The sequence below is a fragment of the Urocitellus parryii genome, chromosome 8, assembly GCF_045843805.1.
Source record: "Urocitellus parryii isolate mUroPar1 chromosome 8, mUroPar1.hap1, whole genome shotgun sequence".
Classification (NCBI taxonomy): domain Eukaryota; kingdom Metazoa; phylum Chordata; class Mammalia; order Rodentia; family Sciuridae; genus Urocitellus; species Urocitellus parryii.
In genome coordinates this window covers 139,117,375-139,143,811 of record NC_135538.1, presented here as the reverse complement: position 1 = coordinate 139,143,811, position 26,437 = coordinate 139,117,375, and the positions used below count along the sequence as shown (strand labels likewise).

Sequence of the window (26,437 nt, the reverse complement as noted above, 5' to 3'; positions counted from 1 at the left end):
TATAAAAAATTACCCCAGATGTGTTAAGTTACCAACACTTCAAAGCTGTGCATAGCACACACTGAGAGAGCTACTGATGGTATCTACAAAGTCAGAAGAACCTTGGGACAGAAAACATTGGTCTGGTAAACTTGAGAGAAATTATTGGGAGAAATGCATGGAAGATAGCAGGATGCTGTCTCCCCCAACCCAAATAAGGCAGAAATCAGAGGTGATGGTGAAAATATGTTAACTGGGGCACTAAAGGAAGGAAACAAGCCCTGAGGAAACAAGCCCTGAAACAAGCCCTGAGGTTGTACCTGAGAGGGCCATGTTCCATGCAGAAGGAACAGTAGATAACAAAGCACTGATGCTTGGTGTGCTTGGAGAGGGTTAGATGGGCTCTTGGAGAGGGTTAGATGGATGAATAGCTTGGACATGACCCACCAAAAACAAGTGATAAGCCAAGGGGCTGTGAACTTGGAGTAAAATTGTTAGTCATCAAAGAGTTCTGAGTAGAGTAGTATATCCTATATCAGATTCTAAAAAGATCACTCCAGCTGTTGAGTGGAACTAAGCTGTAAAGAAATAAAGGGGACACAGAGACTCTGTTTGATGGCTACTGTGATGTTACCTCTTATACTGTAAGTTTTAGAGTACCATTTATGTTCTCACATGTATCTCATAACTCCTTTGGGGCAGAGAGCTCACAGTTACAATTTACGGTTTATGTATACAACCTAGATGAATGTCCATCGAGAAATAATTATCGAATAAGTAACTGACAGTAATATTAAATCTACATTATTTAATTACAGTATATCACTGAAAGTCTTTGTCTTTTACAATCTCTTTAGAAAATGTAAGTTTTCTAGAGTATTTGTTTCAACATTTGTAAAATGCTGATAACCCTGGCCTACTAAGATCAGTAAGTATTAACCTGAAAATGCCTAATTAGACCTTTTCTTTCTCACCATAGCTGAGAGTAACAATTATCTGCCTTGCTGTAATACGAACCTTCACTTTCATCACAAAACACAAACTCCGCTGGTACTGCAAACTTCCTGAGAAATTTTAAAAGTTCACACAACTGATTGGATTCTGACATTTATATTCATCCAGTCCACCCCTTTCTTGGCACCTGACACAAGCTCTTAAACACGGACCCTCTTCGTTAGGGTCATTTTTTTTTTCTTTTTACATCACTGTTAATATAAAAACCGCTCATCACCTTCAGTGCACCTCGGGGAGTATAGACGTGGCCTTAAGTTTCCAGGGTTAAGAAGCAATCAAAACAGTAGCGAGTTTGACTGGTCCCAGAGAAACTCCGTGGCTGTAGCTACAAGCTGAATCACAAGATCAGAAATCAAGTTTCCCTCCACCCACCCCATCGAAAAGGCAGGTGCGTCCCAGGCGCTGCACCGCCGCATCGCCGCATCACCTCCCTGAGCCCGGTGCGGGGAGGAGAACCCAGGGATCTTTAAATCCGGGTCCAACATCCTCCACGTGGCCGCCTTCTCAAATTTCAGTCCAGGGCCGCCTACGCGGAAGTGGCCTCCCCAGAGGGCACCCAGAGGCCTGAGCACACCGGCGATACCCGGGCCCGGAGGCCAGAAACACGCGGGACACTGATAGTGTTCTCAGTGGACCTGCTACAGCGCCGTCCTCTCACGGGCCGGCCCTCCACGGCTGAGCGACTCCCACGCTCCGAAACACTCAGAGCCAGCGCTGGAGGCGACGGCGCGCGCGTCGACGTCGGCCCCAGGCCTGGAGGGGGCGGGGTCGCGCTCCTGCGCACGCGCGCAGAGACACGTAAGCGGAAGTGGCGCGTGGGTGCCGGTGATGAGAGCGCCTTCCGGGGAGGCGGCAGCGGCTGTGGAAAGTCCAGAAGTAGGAGAGGAAGCGGAGGAAGAGGAGGTGATGGCGACCAACTTGGGGAGGGGGCGACGTTTCGTCTGGCCGAGGCGCCGTCCGGGCTAAGGTCACCCAGGTGACGAGCCGGTTTGGGGGTGGGCGTGCCCCCGGCGCCCTTCTGGTGTTAGGGACCCAGAATCTCTATCCCTCAAAGACCTTAGACATTGCGGGTGTCCCCCTCGCTGAAGGAGCTTTCTAGGAGCGGGTGAGGTCGGGATGGCAGGAGCGGGCGACTTCCTCTTTAAAAAGGAGCCGACACCTCCGGGCACGGTTTCCAGGGAGGAGCACCTGTTTCTCCCACACCCGTTACTCACTAGGGGCCGGCGAGAACGCCTTCAGGCCACCGTGGACTCCCTGGGAGGAGGCCAGCCCCAGGGCTCTCCAGGCTGTGCACCTTTGGGCCTCTGCAGGACTGTGAGGCTCCTGCTTTTCCCCAGGACCATTTGCACTTAAGAATCACTTCCGGGTTCCATGTTTTGAGGGGACTCCACGGTTCTCTGATGCCCATTTCCCTTTCCCTGGAAGGTGACTGACTGTTCTTGCCTTGCTATTGAGTTTATGTCACTAGGAGTTCTGCAAGTTCCTCCAGTCTTTGCAACTGATTTGCTACCTCGTCTGTTTTTCTTTCAAAGGAATGTTGAAAGCAGAAGGGGGAATCATTTGGTGCACTCACAGAATTTTTTAAGATATCGGGCATCTGCATTTCTTATGCAGTAGTAGGTTTCCCTGTATCTAGAAAATCCAACGGATTTTGAAAAACAATGGTTGTGACAGTTTGAAACTTGGAAGAGGATGCAATTACCATTTGAATATAATTTAGGTAGTATTATTTGTACTTAATACATAAAATCCTAATTTTAGCATTTTCCCTTGGGGGGGGGAGTAACAGATTGTATAATGAAGTGTGTAAAAAGAAATGAGACAGAATCTTATTTTGTTTTTTGGTACTCCATAGGCCGTGGTTGATATACAGTGCAGTTAATCAAGGGAAAATTACACTTTTATTTCTAACATTAAGTGTGGCAAAATACGGAGTCATGTTTCTCAGGTTACTTGCATAGTAATGACAGATTTTTCCTTACGTGCTATCCCACCCCACCTCCTTTTTTAAAAATTTTCTTTCTTTCTTTTTTTTTTTTGTAGTGGGGGAGTCTTTCAGATTAGAAAAGAGAGATTAAGAAATAACTGACTTTGATTTCCTTAGGTCATTATAAGTCAACACTATCACTTTATAATTTTGAAATATCCAATATGTACTAGAGATGCTACCTTTTAATTCCCTTTTAGCTGTTATTTGTACCTTCAAGGAACTAAAGGTAGATATCTATTTTGAGTTTAGGAAGAGAACTCAGGCAGTGATTCACACTTGTGGTTTTCTATTTTAGTTTCATGGGTTATTGTGAAGTTCTAAGGCAAAGCCAAATATTGTTTGTTTAATTTGAAAACTATTTTTAATTCCTGTTTCACAAAGACAGGCTCAATTTCTTTAGAGGTTAGTTTATATCAGTCCTTAATGTTTTAAATGGAAGGGAAATGGCAAACCTTGGGCATCATTACATGTATATAAATCATGCTGAAAGAGGCCTTCATTGGTCATGCATTCTGCTCAGCAGTGTGCAGATTAATAACACAAAACTACATTCTAAAGGCAAAGCATTTAAAGGGTAGGTTTGGTGGTACTGATGCATCAAGCAAGAAAGGGAAAGAAACTTATTTTCATGTTCATTTCAGGTGCTTTGTATTTTTGTTCATGCTTAGAAAGGATAGTGCTGGCGGAATTTAACTGCATATGTGGCCAAGATCTGCAGTTCTGAGGTTGTAAAGAAATATGTTGGGAGAGCTAAAATGATGGAATGCAGCAGAATACTGTTGATTCAGTGATGGTTACTAAAGTGCAAGAGAGTCCTTCATTTAATATCTGATATTTTTATTATATGCTTGAACAGCCTGTGAAAGCAACATCATCTCTTAAGGAACTCATATTTTTGAAGGAAAAGCACACACAAAAGTCATGCCATTATAATTTAGACATTTGTAAATTATGTTTACATATTACATGTACATAAACCATGCTGTAAAGATCTAGAACAGCAATTAGTTTTTAATGTACAAGGTCTTAATCAAAGTTGCAGCATGGCCAAATTTTGTGTTCATCAGTGTGAAAGATGAGGAGATTATACACAATCTAATCTGGAGAAAATGGCTATTTGATGATAACGTCAAATATTTTAGATATACTTGTGGTTGTAGAGTCAATAGGAATCTTTGCAGGGTGTAAATGTGAGGAATAGGAAAGAATCTTAAGGTAACTCCTGGACTTTTGAGTTTATGTTTCATGCTAAGTAACATTACATGATATTGGGAATATAGGAAGAAGAAAAGATTTGTTTTCAGGGGAAAATAAGTTCATATTAGGCCATATTTAATATATGGTGACAGTAGAATTTCACTGAGATATCAAAGAAGCATTTGGAGAGAGGTCTGGGTAAGAAATACAGATCCATATTTCCAGTTGCACATCAAAGAGTGAATCAGCTTCAGCACAAGAGACCACACCAATGGTATTTCTAAGTAGTTGAATAATTATCACTGTTTTAGTCGGCCTTTTTGCTGCTGTGACTAAAAGCATCCAACCAGAACAATTGTAGGGGAGAAAAGGTTTGTTTAGGGATCCTGGTTTCAGAGCTCTTCATCCATAGTATTCTGGCTGGCTCCATTCCTTGGCTCAAGGTGAGGAGAACATCATGGTGGAAGTGTGTGGCAGAGGGAAACAGTTAACATCAGGAAGCTGAGATTCCACTCTCAAGAACAAAATATATACTCCATAGCTTTGCCCCCAAGAAACCACTTGGTCCAGCCACACCCCACCTGCCTCCAGTTAATGTCCAGTTAATCCCATCATGGATTAATCATCTGATTAGATTAAGATGATTCGATCATTTCTCCTCCAAACTTCACATTGTCTCATGAACTATTGGGGGATACCACATCTAAACCACAACAATCACTAACATACATGTACTGTCATACCATGTACTGAAGACTTTTACATTTATTTCATATGGTCACGGCAAAAATCCTATGGTAACCATATTTTTAACACTTTTCCCGCCCTATTCCCTTCTTAGAGGTAAGAACTTAAAGCTCAGAAAGGTTAAATAATTTGCCCAAGACTCCCTAGCTAATACATAGCAAAACCCAATCTTGAATTCAGATCTGTCTAAATTAAAGCACAATGCTATACTGCTTTCTTGAAGTATTAGTTAGAATTGTATTCATATGCTTGGCATTTTGCTAAATTACATTCATCACAGAAGAAGGTGACTTTGAGAGAAGTTTACCTTCTGGAGAAGTATTTTGATATGAACAAAAGCAGGAATGAGATTTTATATAAGCTTTATTCTATACATGTGTTTCTCCAAATTCTATAAGATTTTTGCTTACAGAATAAAGCTTGCCAACACCATAGCCCGTTTCAAACAGAGGGTGACGATTACAAACTGAAGTTTGAGAGTATCAAGAGGAAGGACCAGTTTATTTGCTTTATCCAATTATTGGATGCAGAGACTACAAGAATATGAATCTTCTCTTTCATCTGTCTCTTCCCAACTGGGGGAGTTAGGGAGGGTATCACGAAGGAGACATTAAAGTTGAACTTCAAAACCTGACCAGAGAAAGGAGACCAGGTAAAAGGACATCATGACCAGAGGGCAAGATTATTTGAAAGTCCATGATGTTTTAAGAATGAAATATTGGTTTAGGCTTTATTGAAAGACGTGAGAGAAAGGGAGCTTAGAAGCTTATCTTCTGCCAGATATTTTTAACTGGTGCTCTTTGCCCATGCTTAATACATAGCAAATAGTTGTTAAAATTTTTTGTTCTTTATTCAAGCACAGGTTTGATGAAATGTTTAATGAAGATAACTTATTTGTATTATGTTTTTATTAGTACATTTTAATTATACATAACAATGGGGTTCATTGTGATATATTTATATTTGCACATTAAAAAATCTTGCTGCATTTCATTTCCCAGTACTTCCCATTTCATTTCCCTTCCTTCCCCAATCCCTTTCTTTATTTTACTGGTCTTTCTTTTATCTGTTTACTTTTTTACTTGGTGCATTATAATTACATATAAAAGCAGGATTCATTAGAGAAAATAATTTAAAGCAGTTTATAAAGACAATCACATTTCAAGGTTATCCTACAAGACAGTGTAAAAAGTCTTAATTGAGAGAGAACAATGATTGAAACATAATTGAAAAAAAGAACAGAGTACAAGGAAGAAAAAAATAAAGAAAAAGAAACAAAGCAAAACTTTGTAAAACTGCACATTCTCTGTTTAAAAACATAGCACAGACGGTATAAAATAAAGTGTTTTGGTGACTGAAGTGTTCTTAGCTACAAGTTATATTCAGAGCCTCAGCCCTCATTTGAATTAGGGCCTAGTTCATCTTTGTGAATCAGTAAATTGGGAATGATCATACAGGCAACACTAATTCTTACTATTTTAAACCAACAGTTTCTATTAAAAGATTTCCAAGTGAAGCTCACTGTCAAAATTATACTTATCTCTTCAGCCTTTGGTGTATAAATGTTCATTCTCACTGGAATCATAATAGTCTTTTCTAGAAAAAAGGTTTTTCCTCATAAATGTGCTCTAATCTTTAATTGTCATTAAATCTTGAGTCTCTTCAACCTTTACATGGATTTTAAGTTTCAGTTTATTGAAATCCAAAGAGAAATTTGACAGTCTTCCATGATGCCTCATACTTTTTTTCCCCAAAGACTGACAAAAGATGACATATTTTCCAGCCTTTTACACCCCGGAGATTTTTAAAATTAAAATGATCTCCAAAAGAAAAAATATATATTTTAGCCTAAGAAATGTTATTACTAAAACATATTATTCATTCTACAGTCTCTGGTAAATTAGCTTTTTAAGCAACTTACAGTTGGGCGACTTTTAAAATGTTACTGGCAAATAGATTTTACAGTTGTTCTAGTATTTAAAGGAACACCACTTATTCTTTACTGTTCTCCAAGTAAAGATTAACTTTAATGTTGAATGTTATGCTTACACTATTGTAGATTCTAAAAGTTATCTACTTACTAGATATGAAACCGTAACCAACCTCCTGCTTAATTCTTTAACAAAACAGATTAGCTTTTGGTTTGTTGCTATGGAATGAGTGTGGTCTATATCCAATTTAGTGATGCAGTTGCTCTCTCAAGTTTATACTCGATAAATTGGCAGTTAGGTGTGGTGGTTTTGGTTGTTAAGAGGCTGTAATTGAGAAGTTAAGATAGTACATCTACAGAATTAGCCTCATCTACACAGTTTTATAGTTTAGATTAGTATTTGGAGCAATACTTTATGATATAAATGTTTTACTTTAATTGCATATTTCCTTCTCTAGGACTCGGCACAGCAAACAGAAGAATTAAACGAAATACAGCAAACCCACAGAGATAACTCTGGAAGCCCTGAATGCAGCAAAATAAGAACAATGGACCTCAAGTTTAACAACTCCAGAAAATACATCTCTATCACCGTGCCATCCAAAACCCAAACAATGTCACCACACATTAAGTCAATTGATGACATTATAGTACTTGGCATAAATCTCAGCAAATTTAACAAACTTACCCAGTTTTTCATATGTGTTGCTGGAGTTTTTGTATTTTACCTAATTTATGGATATTTGCAGGTAAATAGTTATTTGTTTGTAATATGTTAATCATTTATAGCAGTTAATTTCAGTATTAGCACTTACTAAAAATTTTGTCTGTGATATTTTTACTAAGAGTTTACCAGTTGATTTATGAATTTGAATTTTTCATAAATACAAATGGACTTCTTGAAAGGGTTAGTGAAAACAGAGTTTCAGAGTAAATTATTTTAAGTGGAGGAGGGAAGATGATAATCTTGAAAAATTTAAATTATGAAAATATGTTTTTAAATATTCAACAAAATGTAGATATTTGCAGCCGTGTGTTAGTTTTTAAAAAGAAGAAAATTTCAAATATATGTGATACCTGGGAACATAATTTTCCAATAAAATTGTAGCACAATTCTCAATTCTTTGAGCTCAATGATAAAAGTCCTTTTTACAAAAATAGATCATGATATTTTAATTCTATAATAGACAAGTCCTTTTAATCTTTTAATAGTCAAATACTTCTCATTTTAACTTGTATTTTCTCTAATTCCACTTTGCCAGAATCTTATCTGTGATTTTTTGTTTATACAGAACACTTCTAACTAATAGTTTGTTTTGTATTTGCATTGTATTTTAGGATAGTTCTATACATTTGGTCAGCAGCAAATCTCTAACTTTCAAAAACATGGGCTGGATGAGTGAGGATCCTAGCTAGTAAAAATGTTATAGTGGGAATCAGTGTTATTAATGGCCATTTAATTAATGAATGTTTTTATCCTTTAGCAATTTAGATTTTTAATACAACTCCATAAAGTGAGAGAAGCTTTGTAATTCAAGAAAAGGAATGATGTTTTCTGAAAACAGTATTTCTGGCATACATTAATACTAATAAATAGTGATTTCAAAAATATTACTTTTTCATTGTTTTATATAGATAAATTATAAAGATAAATGTAAATAAAGAAGGTAGAATTTTGACTTATTTAGCTAGCTAAGAGACTGCCATGAAGAATATTAATGTAAACCAAAACATGAACTAAAAATATTTACAATTGATTTCATATTAGAAGATCGTATAACTTAAGATATCATTATGAATAAGAGTTAAAAACAGAGATTGGAATTTCTTGTTGAAATTTTTTTATCCTTCAGTATTCCACTGTTAACAAATAGCTTGGCACCAAAGGTACCTATAGCAAATGAAAATGAATTAAAAATTCACCTTACAATTTCATTAGATGCATTTTTCATATTTGATTAATGATTAAATATTTTCATTAATAACCAGTGAGTGCAGAGTTTTAAATTGGAAAAACCACTGCAAATTCCATTACTTTGTGAAATTGACATTGTTCTTAGCTCTTGTGTCTAATCAGGCATTGAAATAGTTCAAGGAAAATGGTTGAGGTTTGCTAATGTGACATATATATACATGCACACCTGCACATAAGGTAGGCAGTTTGATTTATTCATTTAAAATTAAGCCAGATAATTTCAGTAAAATAACTCTTAATGACTTGTTAAAATGACTTTCTAATAAATGATGTAAATGTGATTTTATGATATAATACTGTGTTTAGGGAAAAGTTGTACATAATCTGGGGCACAAAAATTTTGAAAAATTATATTATTGATTTGAACTATGTTTCTGTAGAATAGCCCTAAGATGATAGACTTCTAGTGAAATCTGTTCTTTATACGTTCTTGAGTCAGTCACCTCTTTCATTGTTTTGGGCAACTTTTAATTGTGGTGTGTATTTGCTTAAATAAAGCAGCACATCATGTTGCTTTGTATTTTCTGATGATTTTCATACTTGGGTATGTAGGGTCAATTCTTGGGGAAAACTAATTTCTCACTTCTCTGAGTTACTATGGGGTGGGAGACTATGGCTTGATTTCTTTTAAAATGTTGTTTTTATGAGAATTTAACAAGAGTAAGTTGGTCTATCCACTTGAACTTAACAGTATCCATATGTCTTTTGACAGGAATTAATATTTTCAGTGGAGGGTTTTAAGTCCTATGGCTGGTACCTTACTTTAGTGCAATTTGCATTTTACTCCATATTTGGCCTAATAGAACTTCAGCTTATTCAGGATAAAAGGAGAAGGTATGTAGCTTGGTTTTTTGTTAGTTAAGTTCACTAGTATTAGTTGACTTCTTTTAGAAAAAATTTAGCTTGTTAAATATGCATGAAATGTATATTTCCTATTAATGTTATCTAATCATGAATTGTTATCAGTATAATCAGCTTAATATAATGTTTTCTTTATACACGGATGCTCAACTTATGGTAAAATATATCTTTTTGAACAGAAATATGTATATTTTTATAAAGTTCACTAAAATAAGTATAATTACAGGAAGGTTTAGGGTGCAGCTGACATGGAAGTAATGGAGTGAAATATCTGTTTTTGTAGTGATTTTTAAAATGTGAAGTTAATGTTTTGTGGGATATATCCAACTAAAATGGCCATGGAACATCCAGTAGCTAAGATTTTCACTCTTAAACATTAGAAAAACATACTTCATTACTTTTTGTTAAAATCTAAGTGGCTGGTTTGATAATATTTTTTAAATTAACAAACATCTAGAAATGAAAAATTTATGGCATATTTAACAACATGCATGGAAACAGTCTCTGATTATGAATAGAAGGTAGTTAGGAATTTGTGAAATTTTGATAAATGTAAGAAGAGTGGTCATTCCTTTATTATCACACCCTAATATTGATTTCACATATCTGTTGTGCAGTTCAAATACAATAAAGACTATAATATGGGCATTCTGTCTTCTTTCATGTAAATGTTTAATCCTTCAGTAAAGTGAAAATTTTTTTTAATTGAAAATTTTTTCATAGCTTTTTTTTAACAAAAAAATGATTTTGAAGTTTGTGTGATGGTAACTGTACAATTTTAAGTATTTAATTCTGTGACATAAGATTCTTCCTGGAAGAATATGTGACACGAGTTTCTTCACATATCCAGTTTTTGCCTGCGAAACTCTTTACTGCCAATAAACTGTTATAGTAAAATAAAAATATTTGAGCCTGAGAATATCATCTTCCTTATTTTCATGCTCTGAAATCATAACATATTGCCATAAATGATAGAATAAAAAGCAATGAAATATATCTATCAAGACTAATATGTAAGGAAACCTGAAGATTTGTTACCTATTACAAACTCTTGGTTCTCCAGTTGCTTCTAAGGTAAAAAAAAGACAATAATGCCATATTTGTTAAGTGAAAAGTTACACAAAGATGATGTATCTCCTGTCAGATATCAGAAGGAAACACCTCCCGTTAGCTACCTAGATGAGATGGGAGTGGGCCATGTTTATCTCAACCTTTAAGCCATATGACCATAATGTGTTTTTAAAAGATAATTTGATTTAAATGTAAGTGAAAGAATCTGGGAGAAGAATTTACAGACTTAAATGTAATTTTGAATTGAAACTTTTTCCTTCGGAGGCCTTTTAAATTTTAAAAACTGTCATTAAAGAAGATACAATGAAAATATGCCCAGTCATGTATTACTTAATATACTTAATATTATAGTAGTTGTTTTTTAAACCTTTAATTAGCTAAACTGTTTGCTTAGGGTTGTATTCCCCCCCCTATATTTATGTAAATAGCTGTGTATAGGAAAGAGAACAGGATTTGAAGTTAGAAAACATGGTTTGGAATCATTTTGGTGCTGTTGCTTATTAGCTCTGGCAGAACCTCAGGGAAGTCACTGAAATTCTCAATTTTTATTGGGAATCAAATGTGGTAATGTGTGTTAACACAAATCATAAACTGTAGCACCCTATATATGCTACTTATTATTTTTCACCAAAGATTAATTCCATTTTTAATTACTTTGATTTTTTTTTAACAAAGGAGATCTGTCAAATCAGTTTTGAGAGGTTTTTGTTGTGGTTTTTGTTATAGTTTTGACACTACTTCTAAAGAAGTAAGTAATTGAGGTATTAAATAAAATGCAATGAGAATTCTAGAGGCAAAAAGCCAACTTTTTGGTAAAAAGCCAACTTCCTTATTTTATGTATGAGAAAACAAAGACCTACAGACTTGCTGAGATTTTCACGTCTCCTGGGTTTGGGGCTCTTTTTCTTTCTACCTGTGCTATACTGCTTTTCTAATCTTGTAAATTTTTTGACTTGAACTTTAATTTTCTGGCCACCACCACTGTTTTTGTGATGTGTCTGAGGGAATTTGATTTGTATCATTACCAGGGAAACTCACTATATATCTTCACTGATTAGGACAATGAAGTTTACGGACAGTGTGAAAATGTTTTGGGGTACTCTATTGTATAGGAGCATATCACGTTATTTCTAGTGGATTTAAATATTGATTACTGTATTAGTACTTAACTGGGAAAGGTCTCAAAATTGAAATGTAGATGTGATAAATTGTAATTAAGTTTTCCTAGTTAATTATTTTACCTTATGTCTGACCATATAAAAGATATGAGGGATTGTTGTTGCCTTTGTTTAAACATAATCACAAATTTCAAAAGGGAAATTACACTTAAGTATGTAGCATCATCAAATTATGTGAATAGTGACTCATTGTGTTTCTAACACCAGTCTACAACATTATTATTTTAGACCATTAAATATCTAGTCAATGTGAGCATAGGGTCACAATAATGACTTGAAATTCTAAAGATGCTAATAAGAAATCTCCTTTAGGAAATTTAGATAGAGCCGAAAATTAAAAGATTTTGAGATCAGAGAGTCAGATTGTTGTGACATTTTATAGAACACAGAGAGTTGATTTATAAGATAGTATAATAAAAATCATGTCTAGAATTTTAAAGCTCATGCACTTTTTTCCCTAAGAAATTCTGCTTAGGTTTATGCTAGCAGAATGGATAGATAATTTTTTCCTAATGCTAGATGGAAACATTAGGAAACAACAGAACAACAGTTTAGAAGTTAAATTTTTGTTGAAATTATTTTAGGTGCCTTTTACATTATAGAGGCTAATATTTTTTAAAGCAATTTCTTTTTCTAAATTTAGTCAATATTGTTTTTAACTGTAGCTAGAAATACTGTTTAAAACCCTTTGATCAATGTTTATACCTTTAGTAAGAATCTCTAACTTTTTACATAGTTGAGAGTCCTCATTTATGATTAGTTATGATAAAAGCAAATTGTTATTTTATCAGTGTTCTTTTATATAAGTATTTCAACTTTAAGAGTAGTGATAATTTTACTCATATTTACAGAAATATTAACCAGAAATTCGAAAAACAAAATAGTATGAATTGGGTCCCCAAAATGAAGGTTTTAAAAATTGTCTTTTACAGAATACCAGGAAAAACCTACATGATAATAGCTTTTCTAACAGTGGGTACTATGGGGTTATCAAACACTTCCTTGGGCTACCTGAATTATCCCACCCAAGTCATCTTCAAGTGCTGCAAATTGATTCCTGTTATGCTAGGAGGAGTTTTTATTCAAGGTATAGTAATGATATATTTTCATACTATTTGAAACCAGTAGGACATGTTATAGCATCTAGCATTAGGAAAACACTAAGCATCTATCATATTTTAGTGAGTATCTAGGTATCCTAACAGTTATAAGGGTATCTTATAAAAGTAAGGTATTATAAAAAACATAGATACTTCTCTGATAAACCTCATCTGGAATCAATAATTTGGACTTGAGAGAAAAGAATTTTACTTTGAAATGTAGGCATTTCTAGCAATACTGTATTCACATATTAAAGATTTAGCTCAGAAGTACCTGGAAAGTTCCTTTTCTCAATACTTTTATTCTACTCTTCAGAGCCCACACTCAACCATTGTACAGTGGGTAATTGTCATATTAAAATAAGGCTTAGTCTGAATGGGTTACTAACCCTGCTAACTTACTGATGTCTTGGAGCCCCAGCTAAGTTTAAAAAACATGAAAATATGAGAAGAGGATCCACAGCAACTAACAGTATATCAAGGTGTTCTACCTGTTAGCTGTCATGAGGAATATTCATGTTTCAATAATTGTTTCTGTATCACTAAATGTCGTATGTAGCAACATTTTTATTTTATTCCTTCAACGCCTTCCCAATAAGCCTTATACAATGAAAGTGTGTTTTATAGCAACTTGACATATCATCATAGGGCAGTGGTTCATGTGGGAAAAATTTACTTCAATCCATATTAAAAAATCACACTTTGGCAGTCCCTGTTGGGTCCCCTCCCACCCTTCTGGAGCTGTCTCTTTTTTTCTAATTTGAATAAATTCAACTCTATGCTTAAAAACAAAATCAAATCACACTTAACCTGATGAGGCACATATAATATTACTTATAATCCTTAAAAAATTATACTATGTTTCATTTCATTAAATGTGAATATCTCGTGGTATTTATAAACAAGGAAATCTTGCCTTTTAATATAAATCCATTAAAAACACTCATTTCTACAAAAAATTTTTAATACTTTCAAATGCACATTATTCTTGTCAGTGTTCATCAATATACAGTCATGTACTACATTAGATGTTTCAGTCAACAGTGTGCCACATAGGAAGGTAGTCACATATGATAGTATTGCCCAGGGAAATCATAACTGTCGTAGTCTGTGTAAGTATACTTTATGATATTTGCACAGCAATGTAATTACCTAAAGATGGGTTTCTCAGAACATATCCTCGCCATTAAGCAATATATGACCATGTGTATTTTATTCACTATCGTAACAGATGATGTAGGATTCCATTTCTAACTTAAAGACATGCTGTGCCCATTGATCATTTAATCGTCAGAAGCCCTTCTGTGACTGTCTCATCCCTAGATCTAAGTGTTCTTCATATTTTGGACATTGGATATTAAAAAATAGATCCCAGTTCTATTGGGTTAAGCACATAGGTCTAACATTAGGCTTGATGAATATTCTCATAATGAGGTGGGCTTACCTTTGTTTTGTATAGGAAAGCGTTATAATGTTGCAGATGTCTCTGCTGCCTTATGCATGAGCCTAGGCCTCATCTGGTTTACCCTTGCTGACAGCACAGTTGCACCTAACTTCAATCTGACAGGTAAGGAATTTATAATTCTAAATTTTATAGGCATTTTGGTTTAGAGTAAGAACTTCTAAAATTTCACAAGGATTTTAAATGATGGTATAACATCTGTGATTCACATATCTAACATAAGGCCTTTAGACTTTTATAGGCTATAGTAAAAAATATCACAGCTCTGGAAATGTAAGTTTTTGTAGTACCCTTTATTTCAACATAATGAGGCTGCCCAGTCAAAATCTTTGATGATCAGATGTAGGTTAAGATTAATTTTTTACCTGCTGAATTATAACTGTGCACATGAGTAATAGGGGAAATACAGTAGTCATTGTTTCTACTCCTTAAAAACAAAAACAAAAAACAAAAAACTGAGGACTGAAGATGTAACTCAGGTTGTGGAGCACTTAGCATACAGGAAGTCCTGGGTTCAGTCTCCAGCACCATCAAACAAACAAACAAACAAACAAAAACTTTGAAACTTGTGCATTTATTGTCAACCTTTGTGCTAAAGGGGAAAGATATGCTGTACTTTAATATTAAACTATGTAATGTATATATGAGTATTACCTGAAAGTGCTTAAATTTTCTACCAAAAAGTTTTCTCTTTAGTGTGTAAAATTTTACAAATTAAAGTTAGATTTGTCAAAAGCAGAAAAATTTTTATAGGATGTGCAAAAATATGAACAAAAAATAAGTGTGGGCATCCTGTTCTTATTCTAGTTTACCTTTCAGATAAATTGTTTTGTGGTATTATTGGGGTTTATTGTATATACAGTGCTGCACTAAAATTATTGAAATAATTTTACTAATAATACTAATTTAGTATCATCTCCTAACTTGACAGACTATTTAAAGTGTCTAGGTCTTCAAAGAAGCTCAGAGAAGAGCAAAAAAGTAATAATATCACCAAGTATAAAGTGTAATTGTTTCTGAGAAAAAATAGTAAACTTTCACATAATGAAAAAAATATGTATTTTCCTAAGAATCAAGACATATTACCAGTTGTCAAGTTTTCCTCAATACCCTGGCTGGCCAGGCTGAGTGAATGGATTTCAATGTAAACAGTTTTGCCTCTCAAAACACCCACAAGAGTCTGGTAGGACCTACTTCGTCTGCTCTTTAAACTTGATTATAAGCACTCACTGCTCATTTAAGAGAATGCTGTGAATTACAGCTGTCCTTGTTATAGTCTATATTTTTCAAGGAATGCTTAATTTTCACAAATCAGAAACTCTAAAGATTGTGAAATCAGCAGGAATTGATTTTTTTTATTATTTAGGAAAAGGCAATGTTGAAAAAGGTACATAATTTGCAATGAGAGTTGTAGATTCAAATTCTCTTTGAATTATTTAAAAATAAACAACCATGAGTAAATTACCACACCTCTTTAAGCTTCACCCATAGAACAAGATAATGATAAGTTGCCTCACACAGAGCTAGTGGGAAGGGGTATTAAGATAAGGGAGTAATGGGTGTGAAGCCACATGCAGTAAAGGAGTGGGAGGTGGGGCTCCTGTGGCACCATAACTTCTCATTGTACCTCTGGTGCTAGCCCCTCCTAAGTTTCAGCTGCATATTTTTGAAGAGAATTAGAACCCAGCCATATTTCATGAAGAATAATTGATGAGCGTTTATCCCTTCTCTGATCTTTGTAGAGTGTATTACCTAAAGAAGATGTGATAAAGTGGCTATTAAAGACAAAACTTTGAAAGGAATAGTATAAACATCCAGACTTGCTAAAATAAAAATTTTCTTTAAAATATTCCCCTTAGAATACAATTGAAGTGTTTTCATGTTATTGCCATTATTTGGAATATTTTGGGGATTATCTTTGAATAGCCTTTCAGGAGGTAGGAAATTCCTTTGAAGATCCTCAAAAACCCATGTCTTTCAATATTTGAAACCAGTAAAAGAGCATTCAGCATCAAGTTTAGTATATAAAAATGTATGATTAGGCAGTAAATAATAAAGCTAGAACTTCTTAATACAGTAAGTTTTTTCAAACATATAATCTACAGTGAGAGTGAAACTCTTATTTAATGTTGAAATGCAATAATAACAGCATTAGTGTGACTTTTGTTTGTTTTAATATTTTCAACCTGTGTGCTTATTGCATCTGATTGTGGATAACAATATTTAGCTTTACAGAGCAGGTGTGATTGAAAACCTGCCTTTGCTTTTTAGTCTATTTAACGTCTGCTAGAACTTGATTAAGTAAGGAGACTGTTTCTTTTACCTTCTTGAAGGTGTCATGCTTATTTCCCTGGCACTGTGTGCAGATGCTGTCATTGGAAATGTTCAAGAGAAAGCTATGAAACTGCACAATGCTTCTAATTCTGAAATGGTAAATACTCAAGTGCTTTTTCCTTCATGTCAGACAGATTTAAAAAATGGTAATGTGCTTATTTTTATGAAATAGAATATCAAGGACTTGCCTTGCATTTTTAAACTAATTTATCACTGTTTTCCTAAAGTAATCAGTCAGGCATTATAGGAAGGTAAAAAGAAAAACTACCACTACCACTACTAACAGCTGCCTGTATATTTAATCATGTTTTTCTCATTGATTTATAGTTTTTTTATCCATTTATAGAACCCTTTATATTTTATTTTATTCCCTGCTTTGTATTTAGTGTTATTTTCCATGTAAAAGTTTATAATTTTTATATGGTCCAATTTATCTTTGACTTCTGGCTGGGAATTTTCCTAACTTTAAGATTTTAAATATTTTACCATGTTGTCTGGCATTATGATTTCCTTTTTTTTGTTAAATCCTAATTCAGTCCAAGACTCTAAAAATATTTTTCTTTCATGACTACTCTTTTGTTCCAGTTACATTTATCAAATAAGGCCACTTTCCAGCTTATTTTAAATGCCTTCTTTATAATGTCATATTCTAATGTACAATAGATTTCACTTGAATTTATTTTTGCATCAGTACATATAACAACAGCTTTACCATACATACATTTGCCATCTGTTAGGACTAGCCAGCATTGTTCCTTTTCTTTTTCAGAACATTACTACCAATAGTAATTCTTGGGTGTCCATACTCCCCCCCAAAAAAAACTAGAAATCCCATTGGTATTGTGATTGGTATGGCATTGAATTATAAATTAATTTAGGGAGAATGGCATCTGTACACTTGATTCTTTCAGTCCAAGAATAAGGTATGACTTTCTTTTATTCAAGTGTTTTTTTTTTTAATGTCTATTAGAACTTAACATTTCCATCATATAAATTCAACACAGTTCTTATTAAAGTTATTGTTAGGTGTTTCTTTTGCTGTTATTGTAAATACTTTCTTTTCTTTCAATGTATCTTCTAAATGGTTTTATATCTAGGGAGAGAGAGAGAGAGAGAGTGAGAGCGAGAGCACATTAATCTTATAACCAACAACCTTCATAGACAGAATATATCCTTAAGGATATAGAGGAGTATTCTTTGCTGTTACTTTCTCAGCACAGACTGGTGCATCTTTAAGTACATCCTAGTAATATAGTAACTTTATTCTTAATCAATAATTTTCTTGATCATTATAACTACTTTTTCTAAGTAAGAAAAAGATGTCCTAAGAGGGAATTATGGAACTGTAGGTGGTTAGAAAGTTAATAAAATGTAGTGGTTAAGATGTTAAACTCTGATAGCCTTAGTTCATATCCTAACTTTACTACCTCATATTTGGGAAAATACATCTCTAAGTTTTAATAACTTCATTTGCAAATTAGTGAGGAACAATAGACTAAAAACACCTGTTGCAACCAGGCATGATGGACACACCTGTAATCCCAGTGGCTTGGGAGGCTGAGACAGAAGGATTGTGAGTTCAAAGCCAGCCTCCGCAACTTAGCAAGACTATGTGTTTAATAAAATATAAAAAAGGCCTGAGGATGTGGTTCAGTGGTTAAGCATCCCTAGGTTCAATCCCCAGTACAAAAAAAAACAAAAAAAACACTTATAACATATGTTGGTTGTGAGAAATCTATGGAGGAATTCATTTGGAGCAGTACCTGAGACTATTTATGAGGACTGCAATAAACAGAGATAAAATGGTTAGTAGGGAAATTAAGCAATACATTATGCCTTGTTCTGCTTATTTTCAATATATATTAATATCTCTTGTAAACTTAATGTTTGGGGTTCTTTTCATGTTCTATAAGTAACTTTAAGGGTTTCATTTTGATTGTATATATTTTTACAATGCTAATATTAAATCTGGTTTGTATTCAGTAATTAAACTAGGCAAAAAAAAAAGAAATAATTATGTACATGTGTAAGAAAGGATTTGTAGTGCTGTTATTTGGTACATAAGATAACTTGTAGTGTACTTATAATCCATTAGGATCAACCATCATTTCCAGAGAGTTGGGCCAAATGGGAATGATACTGCTACAAAGGTGTTGTTTTGCAAACTTAAATAAATTAACTGAACTCTACTTAAAACCCTCAATTTTCTATTTTGATTTGATAGTGCTCTTTCCCACTTTATCTATTCTAGGTTTTATATTCATATTCAATTGGTTTTGTGTACATATTATTGGGATTGACATGCACTAGTGGATTAAGCCCTGCAGTAACATTTTGTTCAAAGGTAAATACTAATTTCATTTTTTTAAATAAAAATTTTTTTCTATAATCTTAATTCTCCTAATTTAAAAAGGCTATTGTTGGTATAATTTGATAACTCCTCTAATATAGTATTGTAGATAAGAAATAAAATGATAGATATTTGAATTTATTTATCCTTGCTATACCCTATTAGTTAATTTTTAAGCAGTTCATTATGTAGAAGTTGAGAATTTTTAATTTCATTATTATTTTTCCATTAAATGAAAACTAAATAATGTTTGCTTGACTGCATTGTGAGTGGCTTATTATTGCTTAAGAAGTTAATTAAAATCTGTGGTTTTAGTTCATTTGTAATATGTCAGGTTTTGTATTTTTTTAATAGGCTTTTTTATTTGTTGCAGAATCCAATTCAGACCTATGGTTATGCATTCCTTTTTTCCCTCACTGGATACTTTGGAATTTCTTTTGTTCTGGCTTTGATTAAAATTTTTGGTGCACTTGTTGCTGTAACAGGTAGGAGGGATTTATTTGCTTAGATAATGAAGTAAGCATTTATGTTTTCTCTGATGATGTTTCCAAAAGACAAAAAAGTTGTTCTGTTACACCAGTTTATTATTTGACTTAATAATTTCTTAAAATTATTATTCTAAAGCAATTGATATTTCAATTTAATTTCTTGTTTTCAAATTTAAAACATTTTTTTTTCTTTTTTGTGGTGCTGGGGATCAAACCCATGGTCTTACCTGCAGGGCAAGCACTCTTACCATTAAGCTACACCCCAGGCCCTAAAGGCTAAATTTTAAAGAGAAATGTATGCACTTATCCAAATAGTAACTTTTAAATGCATTAAAAGAATTTGCTGTAAAAATATAATGGGACAAATACCTTCAAAGAAAATATTACCTTTATACACTTTTAACTTATTACTGAAATTCCAGTTTCCTTGCCTTTCAAATATGATAGGTTCAATTTAAACCAAGCTTTTAAACCTTTCATTTGTATCTTTTCTAGTACAACAAGGTCTTTCTTTCTTCATTGATAATACTTATGCACCTGCTCAGTGCCAGGACTTTGCTTGGCACTCTAGAGGAAGGAAGCTTGTATTTCTTGTTTTAGAGGAATGTCTAGTCACGTGAGGGGAGTCAGTAACTGGATATGCTTGTCATTTGCCAGAACTGAAATGTGGCCCTTATCTTAACAGTGTAGGCAGTTTTGTTTTGTTTTTTCCTGTTCTGTAAAATCCAGAGGTGGTCATAAATAATACCTACTACACACCATAGCCTTATTATATTGAGAAACCATTCTAGATATCTTATGTCTATTAATTATTTTAATTTTTGCAACAGTCCTAAAAAAGTAGGCTCTATTATTGTTCCATTTTATGGAACATAAAATGGGCAAACTGAGGCACAGGAAAGTTGACTTGTCTGATACTCATCTAGAGACAAGGTTCCAACCAAGGCCATCTGGCTCCATGCCAGTGCTCTTGACCATATTCTGTACTGCCTCCCAAGCACATGTAGTAACTCCATGGTTATCCATAATCCAGTCTCCATCTATCTCCTGGGCCGTCTTCATTCTCCCTCCAGGCAGTGGGATGGAGTAAGGGAAGATGAAAGCTACACCTATCTCTTTATGGAAATCCTTTTAAAAATTGTATTTCTAGAAACATTACTTCAGTTCAAGTGTAACTAGCCACAGCCTAATCACATGACCACACTTACATGAAGGAGAGACTAGAATTATATGAGCTAAAAACAGGTTCTTTTACCAAAAATAGATCCTGGAAATAAAGCACTGGCACATGTTGCCGTAAGTTTCTTCATTTGGTGTTCATTCAGTCATGCCTTGAATATTGAGTGCCAACAGACTGTGGAGTGTGAGGATCCAAGGATGAGGAAGGGGAGAAACTACAGCACATGGGCTGACAGCAGCTGGCTCTGCAACATGGAGGAAAGGCTGCAATGCAGATGTGTGCAGTGCCTACCTCTGCCTGGGACAAGGGAGAAAGGTTTCAGCCTTATGGCACACTTCCAGCTGTAACCCCTAGAAGGACAGGGAAAAGTTAATACAGACATGTAAAGAGGATTGTAAAAATTATTCAGTCTTATCCAGAGATCACCATTTTTAAAATAGTTTTATGTCCTTTTCTATTTTTAACAAAGAAGCCCACTCTACCTAATCACATCCTCCTTAGGAGAGAAAGCCGTTCTATTCTACTGAACTGTCTTTAAGGGATGGTGTGGCTGCACAGTACCATAGCGTCCACTGCACACTTCCTACAGCTGTCCTTTAGCATTTCACCGTATTAAATATTCATGCTTCCCCACAAAGCCATAAACACAATAGCAGGAATAGGGCCTGGTTGTTTGGTTTTTGCTTTGCATTGTTCTTGGCATCTCACATAGATCCTGGCATGTAGCTGGCTATAAATATTTGTTGAATACAGATGACTTCCAAAATGTTACCATGCTAAGAGGCACTTTCTAATCAATTTTTTACTCCTACAGTGACAACAGGAAGAAAAGCAATGACCATTGTACTTTCCTTTATATTCTTTGCTAAACCATTCACATTTCAGTAAGTACTTTTTAATTGCAATAAATTTCTCTATTTTTAGATATCATTTCACATTTCTTCTTAAATATCCTTATTTTCAACTTTTTTACCTTTTTTGCAGAAAATGTATTAATTTTGTTTCGCTCTAAAGGTTTTATTTTATTTTTTAATTTATTTATTTTAATTAGGTATATATGACAGCAGAATGCGTTTTGATTCATTGTACACAATTGTGGCACAACTTTTCATTTCTCTGGTTGTATACGATGTAGCAACACACCATATGTGCAGTCATACACTTACGGTAATTCCACCATGTTTCCTGCCCCTATACCTCCTCCCCATTTCTTCCTCCCCTTTGCCCAAAGTTCCTCTATTTTTCCCATGCCCCTCTCACCATTGTGGATCGGCATCCACTTATCAGAGAGAACATTAGGCCTTTGGTTTTTTGGGATTGGCTTACTTCACTAAGCATGATATTCTCCAACTCCATCCATTTAACTGCAAATTAAAAGAGAATAATTTTATTCTCTTTTAATATTGAGTAATATTCTATTGTGTAGAACAGTTTCTTTATCATTCATCTATTGAAGGGCATCTAGTTTGGTTCCACAGTTTAGCTATTGTGAATTGAGACTGCTGTAAACATTGATATGGCTATGTTACTATAATATGCTGATTTTAAGTCCTTTGAGTATTGACCGAGGAGTGAGATAGCAGGGTCAAATGGTAGTTCCATTCCAAGTTTTCTAAGGAATCCCCATACTGCTTTCCATATTGGTAGCACCAGTTTGCAGTCCCACCAATAATTTATGAGTATCCCCTTTCCCCCACATCCTCTCTAACACTTATTGTCTGTATTCTTGATAACTGCCATTCTGACTGGTGTAAGATGAAATCTTACGGTAGTTTTGATTTGCATTTTTTAACTACTAGAGATGTTGAACATTTTTTTTTCATATGTTTGTTAATTAAATGTATATCTTCTTATAAGAAGTGTCTGGTCAGCTTCTTAGCCCATTTATTGAATGGGTTGGATTTTTTTTTTTTTTTTGGTAGTGGTTTTTACAGTAAATTAATGTGGGATTTTTTTCCTGTTATGCTCTATAAGGAATTGTTTTCATTTTGACCTCTTATTGATGTGTCTTTTTCTGTTTTAGAAATGTTTATAATTTGTTATTTCAAATTTGTCATTTCGTACATTTAAATTGCCAAAACAGAACCCAGTGCAAATGTGACCCTATTTCCTATATGAATGTGTACACTGTTGACATTAAGGGATTACCTAATGCCCTGGTACAAATTAGTAAATACATATTTACAGTATGTGTTTTTAAAAACTACTTGTATATTTATGGCCTTTTTCACAAAGGATTTAAAGTAGAGAAGTACTCTGTAAGTTGTGTCCTATTGACTTAGTTTGTGGCTTTTTGTGAAATTGCTTACTGTTCTCTTTTTTGAGTGGTATTTGTTTGAAAATAGCATCATGAATACTTGATACAGAACTTTAAAGGTAACCTAAAATAAGTTTCCATCAGTGTTTAACAGATTATTAAATTGATAATAAATTGATTTTCCTTTCTGCATGGGCTAGGTGTACATTATAGTAATTAAATTATGCTTACATGTCCCTTTTTATCCTTTTGTATTCTGTACAACTGGAATAGCTGGTTGTACTGTGGAGTTGAATTCCCAAGATGGCCTTTAGTAGATTTGTATACTCAGTATTTTAAGCATAGTCTTAATACTTTGGTGACAGTAGTACTCTATGCTATTATCCACAAAGTTCAGATGAACCTCATTGCATATGATACCTGGTATTTTTTATATCATAAAAGATGGAATTCAAGCTAATCAGATATAAGAATACTATGTATTTTCATGCTGTTATCACAGGCGTCTAATACCAAAAAATTTATTTCATTGAAGAAATATTGTAGACTGATTATCAAATTCTTTTGTTAGCAAAAATTATTACCTTGTGAAGTTTAATATTCTTTTTTCCTTATTTCTTTCATTTAGGTATGTATGGTCTGGTTTATTAGTTGTCCTTGGCATATTTCTCAATGTTTACAGCAAAAATATGGATAAAATAAGACTACCCTCGCCGTATGATCTGATAAACAAGTCAGTGATTGTAAGAAAGTCAAGGACGTTGGCACAAACTGTATAGGTACTGATTTGTCCTGTTTAGAATTTTAAGGGAACAATCAATCAACTTTCCAAAAGGACTGTGATAAAAACAACCAAAGGATCTGAAGGCATGTTTTGCATTTCTGGATGATTGCATATGAATAGTGTTGTGGTATCAGCTGTTCTTCAGAGCACCTGTTTGACTGACTTCTGATGCAATCAAGAACCACATCTAGCACACCTTGCAATAAAATGTCTACATGAAGGACTGACTACTCCCTAGCAGTTTCTTGAGAAGTTCACTGGAAATGGACCATGACACAAGACTTTTTGGATATCATTATGAATACCAAACACTGATATGTAATAGCACATTGTTTTGTCTTCATTCCATTTTGGTGGTATTTAAATTGATTCTCTGTTATAAGAGTAACTTATGATTTAAAGTTTGGAGAGAATAACATTCATTATAAATAAAATAATCTTATGATTTTTTAAAAGAATATGTTAATAGAATTTTGTTATAAAGACAGAAGTGAAAGTAATAAGATTTAACATGAGCTTTAAAACCTTGGTCGGTCTCTTATGAGAATATTCTTCTGAGAAAACATGCCTTAAGTTTTATGTAGGATATAGGCAAGATAGTAAAAGCAGTCATCATCCTGTGTCATGTAAGTTTGCATCACACAAATAATTTGCTACTCTTTACAAAAGAAGTAGAGAATAAATGATTAATTGAAAGGAAAGAAATGTCAAGTTATTATAAAATAATGAAATTTTCTAGTTTATCTTGTAAAAGTAAGATGTAATTTGGAAATTCAAAGATGAAGTAGGATAAATTTAAGAAATACAAGTAGATTTAGCAAACTTGGGCAATATTTTCTCTCAGTCCATTCAGGCTACTAAAAAGATACCATAAAATACCATACACCAGATAACTTATAAACACCCAGAATTTCTCACAATTCTAGATTCTGGGCAGCCTAAGAGCAAGATACTAGCAGATTTGGTGTATGATGAGGGCTGCTTCCTGATCCTTCAATGGTGCCTTCTTGCTGTGTCCTCATATAGTAGGTGCTAATCCCTTCACCAGTGCTTTCTGCCCTCATGACTAAATCACCTCCCAGAGTCCACCTCCTCATCCTATCACATTACAAGGTAGGATTTTAACACATGATTTGGGGTGACATAAACTTTCTTATGATAGTGATGTTGTTCACATAGTTTTTAAACTAAAGATTTTGACCCTTTTACACATTTATTTTTGGAATTGCTTCCACAATTAAAAATTCTAGCCAGGCATGGTGATGTACACCTGTAACCCCCGAAGCTGGGGAGGCTGAAGCAGGAGGAACATGAGTTCAAAGCCAGCCTCAGTAAAAGCAAGGTGCTAAGCAACTCAGTAAGACCCTGTCTCTAAATAAAATGCAAAATAGGATTGGGGATATGGCCCAGTGGTTGAGTGCCCATGAATTTAATCCCTGGTACCCCTCATCCCCCAAAATTATATTTACCTTCATTTTCAATATAGTCTGTGGTGATGGAAGTATCTAGCACAAGGAATTCTGCTTTGGTTTTTATGTGTCCCATTTGTTAATTATTGTGGGAATCATTTTTAAGTTTTCATATCTTAAATGGAACCAGTCAACTCCTGTGGGTTCAGATTTGACCTAGAGATAAACTGGCCTAGACATAATTCTCATTAAGACCATGTTGTACAATGAGGGATTTGACTGGGCAAATTATCCCTTGTTCCTGGGAGACAACCTCTAAATCCTTGGAATTCCTCAAGTGATGAAGGTGTTAGTATTCATGATCATCCCTTAGGGAGTTTCAGGGTTGAAGCTGGCCATGCTAGAAAGACCATAGAATTGGATCTTTGAGCCACATGCTATCAGCCCAGCCTCTAAGGAAAGGAGGTAAGCATTTAGGAATTGATTTGAACATCTGGGAACTGATTTTTTTGCATATGTTCTGAAAAAGGTTGTTAATGTATATCTTAATTGCAAAGAATATTTTTTGAGGGGCTGGGGTTGTGGCTCAGTGGTAGAGCGCTTGCCTAGCACATGCAAGGTGCTGGGTTTGATCCTCAGCACCACATAAAAATGAAGAAATAAAATAAAGGTATAAAAAATATTTTTGAATCTGTAGCCAGAAAATATTTATAAAAGCAAGTAACCTTTACTGTCTAAAAGCTACAAGGAATTATTGCTGGATTTAGAAAAATAGTAGAATCAAAAATTTGCAGTGGCATCGTTGACACAAGGTCTAACTAGGTCTGTGGTCAGGGGACTAGTGAGAATACTAAGTCACAGACATACACTGAAATTCTACACATTACTCTTCCTTACGTTAAATTATTTTGTTAACTTATTTCTCAGCAGTGTGCAAACTCTTACAGAAGTGAAACACAGGTAGTATTTTGTGTGCCTGTTTGTAATTCTGAGGACTTGTAGCTTTACAAAGTTTCAAGAACATTTAATTGACTATTCCCTTTCTTTCCCCATTCCTCTACATGTTGCTGATTCTACTTTTATCTCCATTTTTCTGAGCTGCCCTGTCATGGTTTCCATTTCTGCTGTCTT

At 34.3% G+C, this 26,437-nt stretch overlaps 1 protein-coding gene across 1 annotated transcript; it reads left to right on the top strand.

The window, feature by feature from the left end:
• The first annotated feature begins 1,811 nt into the window (after positions 1 to 1,811).
• Positions 1,812 to 24,296, top strand: Slc35b3 (solute carrier family 35 member B3). The gene is made up of 10 exons (XM_026384641.2): positions 1,812 to 1,896; positions 7,316 to 7,606; positions 9,545 to 9,666; positions 12,875 to 13,029; positions 14,502 to 14,609; positions 16,838 to 16,935; positions 19,090 to 19,182; positions 19,562 to 19,673; positions 21,671 to 21,740; positions 23,742 to 24,296. Exons 1-10 carry the CDS (start codon positions 1,822 to 1,824, stop codon positions 23,890 to 23,892), a joined length of 1,275 nt encoding a protein of 424 aa, XP_026240426.1. The 5' UTR covers positions 1,812 to 1,821; the 3' UTR covers positions 23,893 to 24,296.
• Positions 24,297 to 26,437: the final 2,141 nt, after the last annotated feature.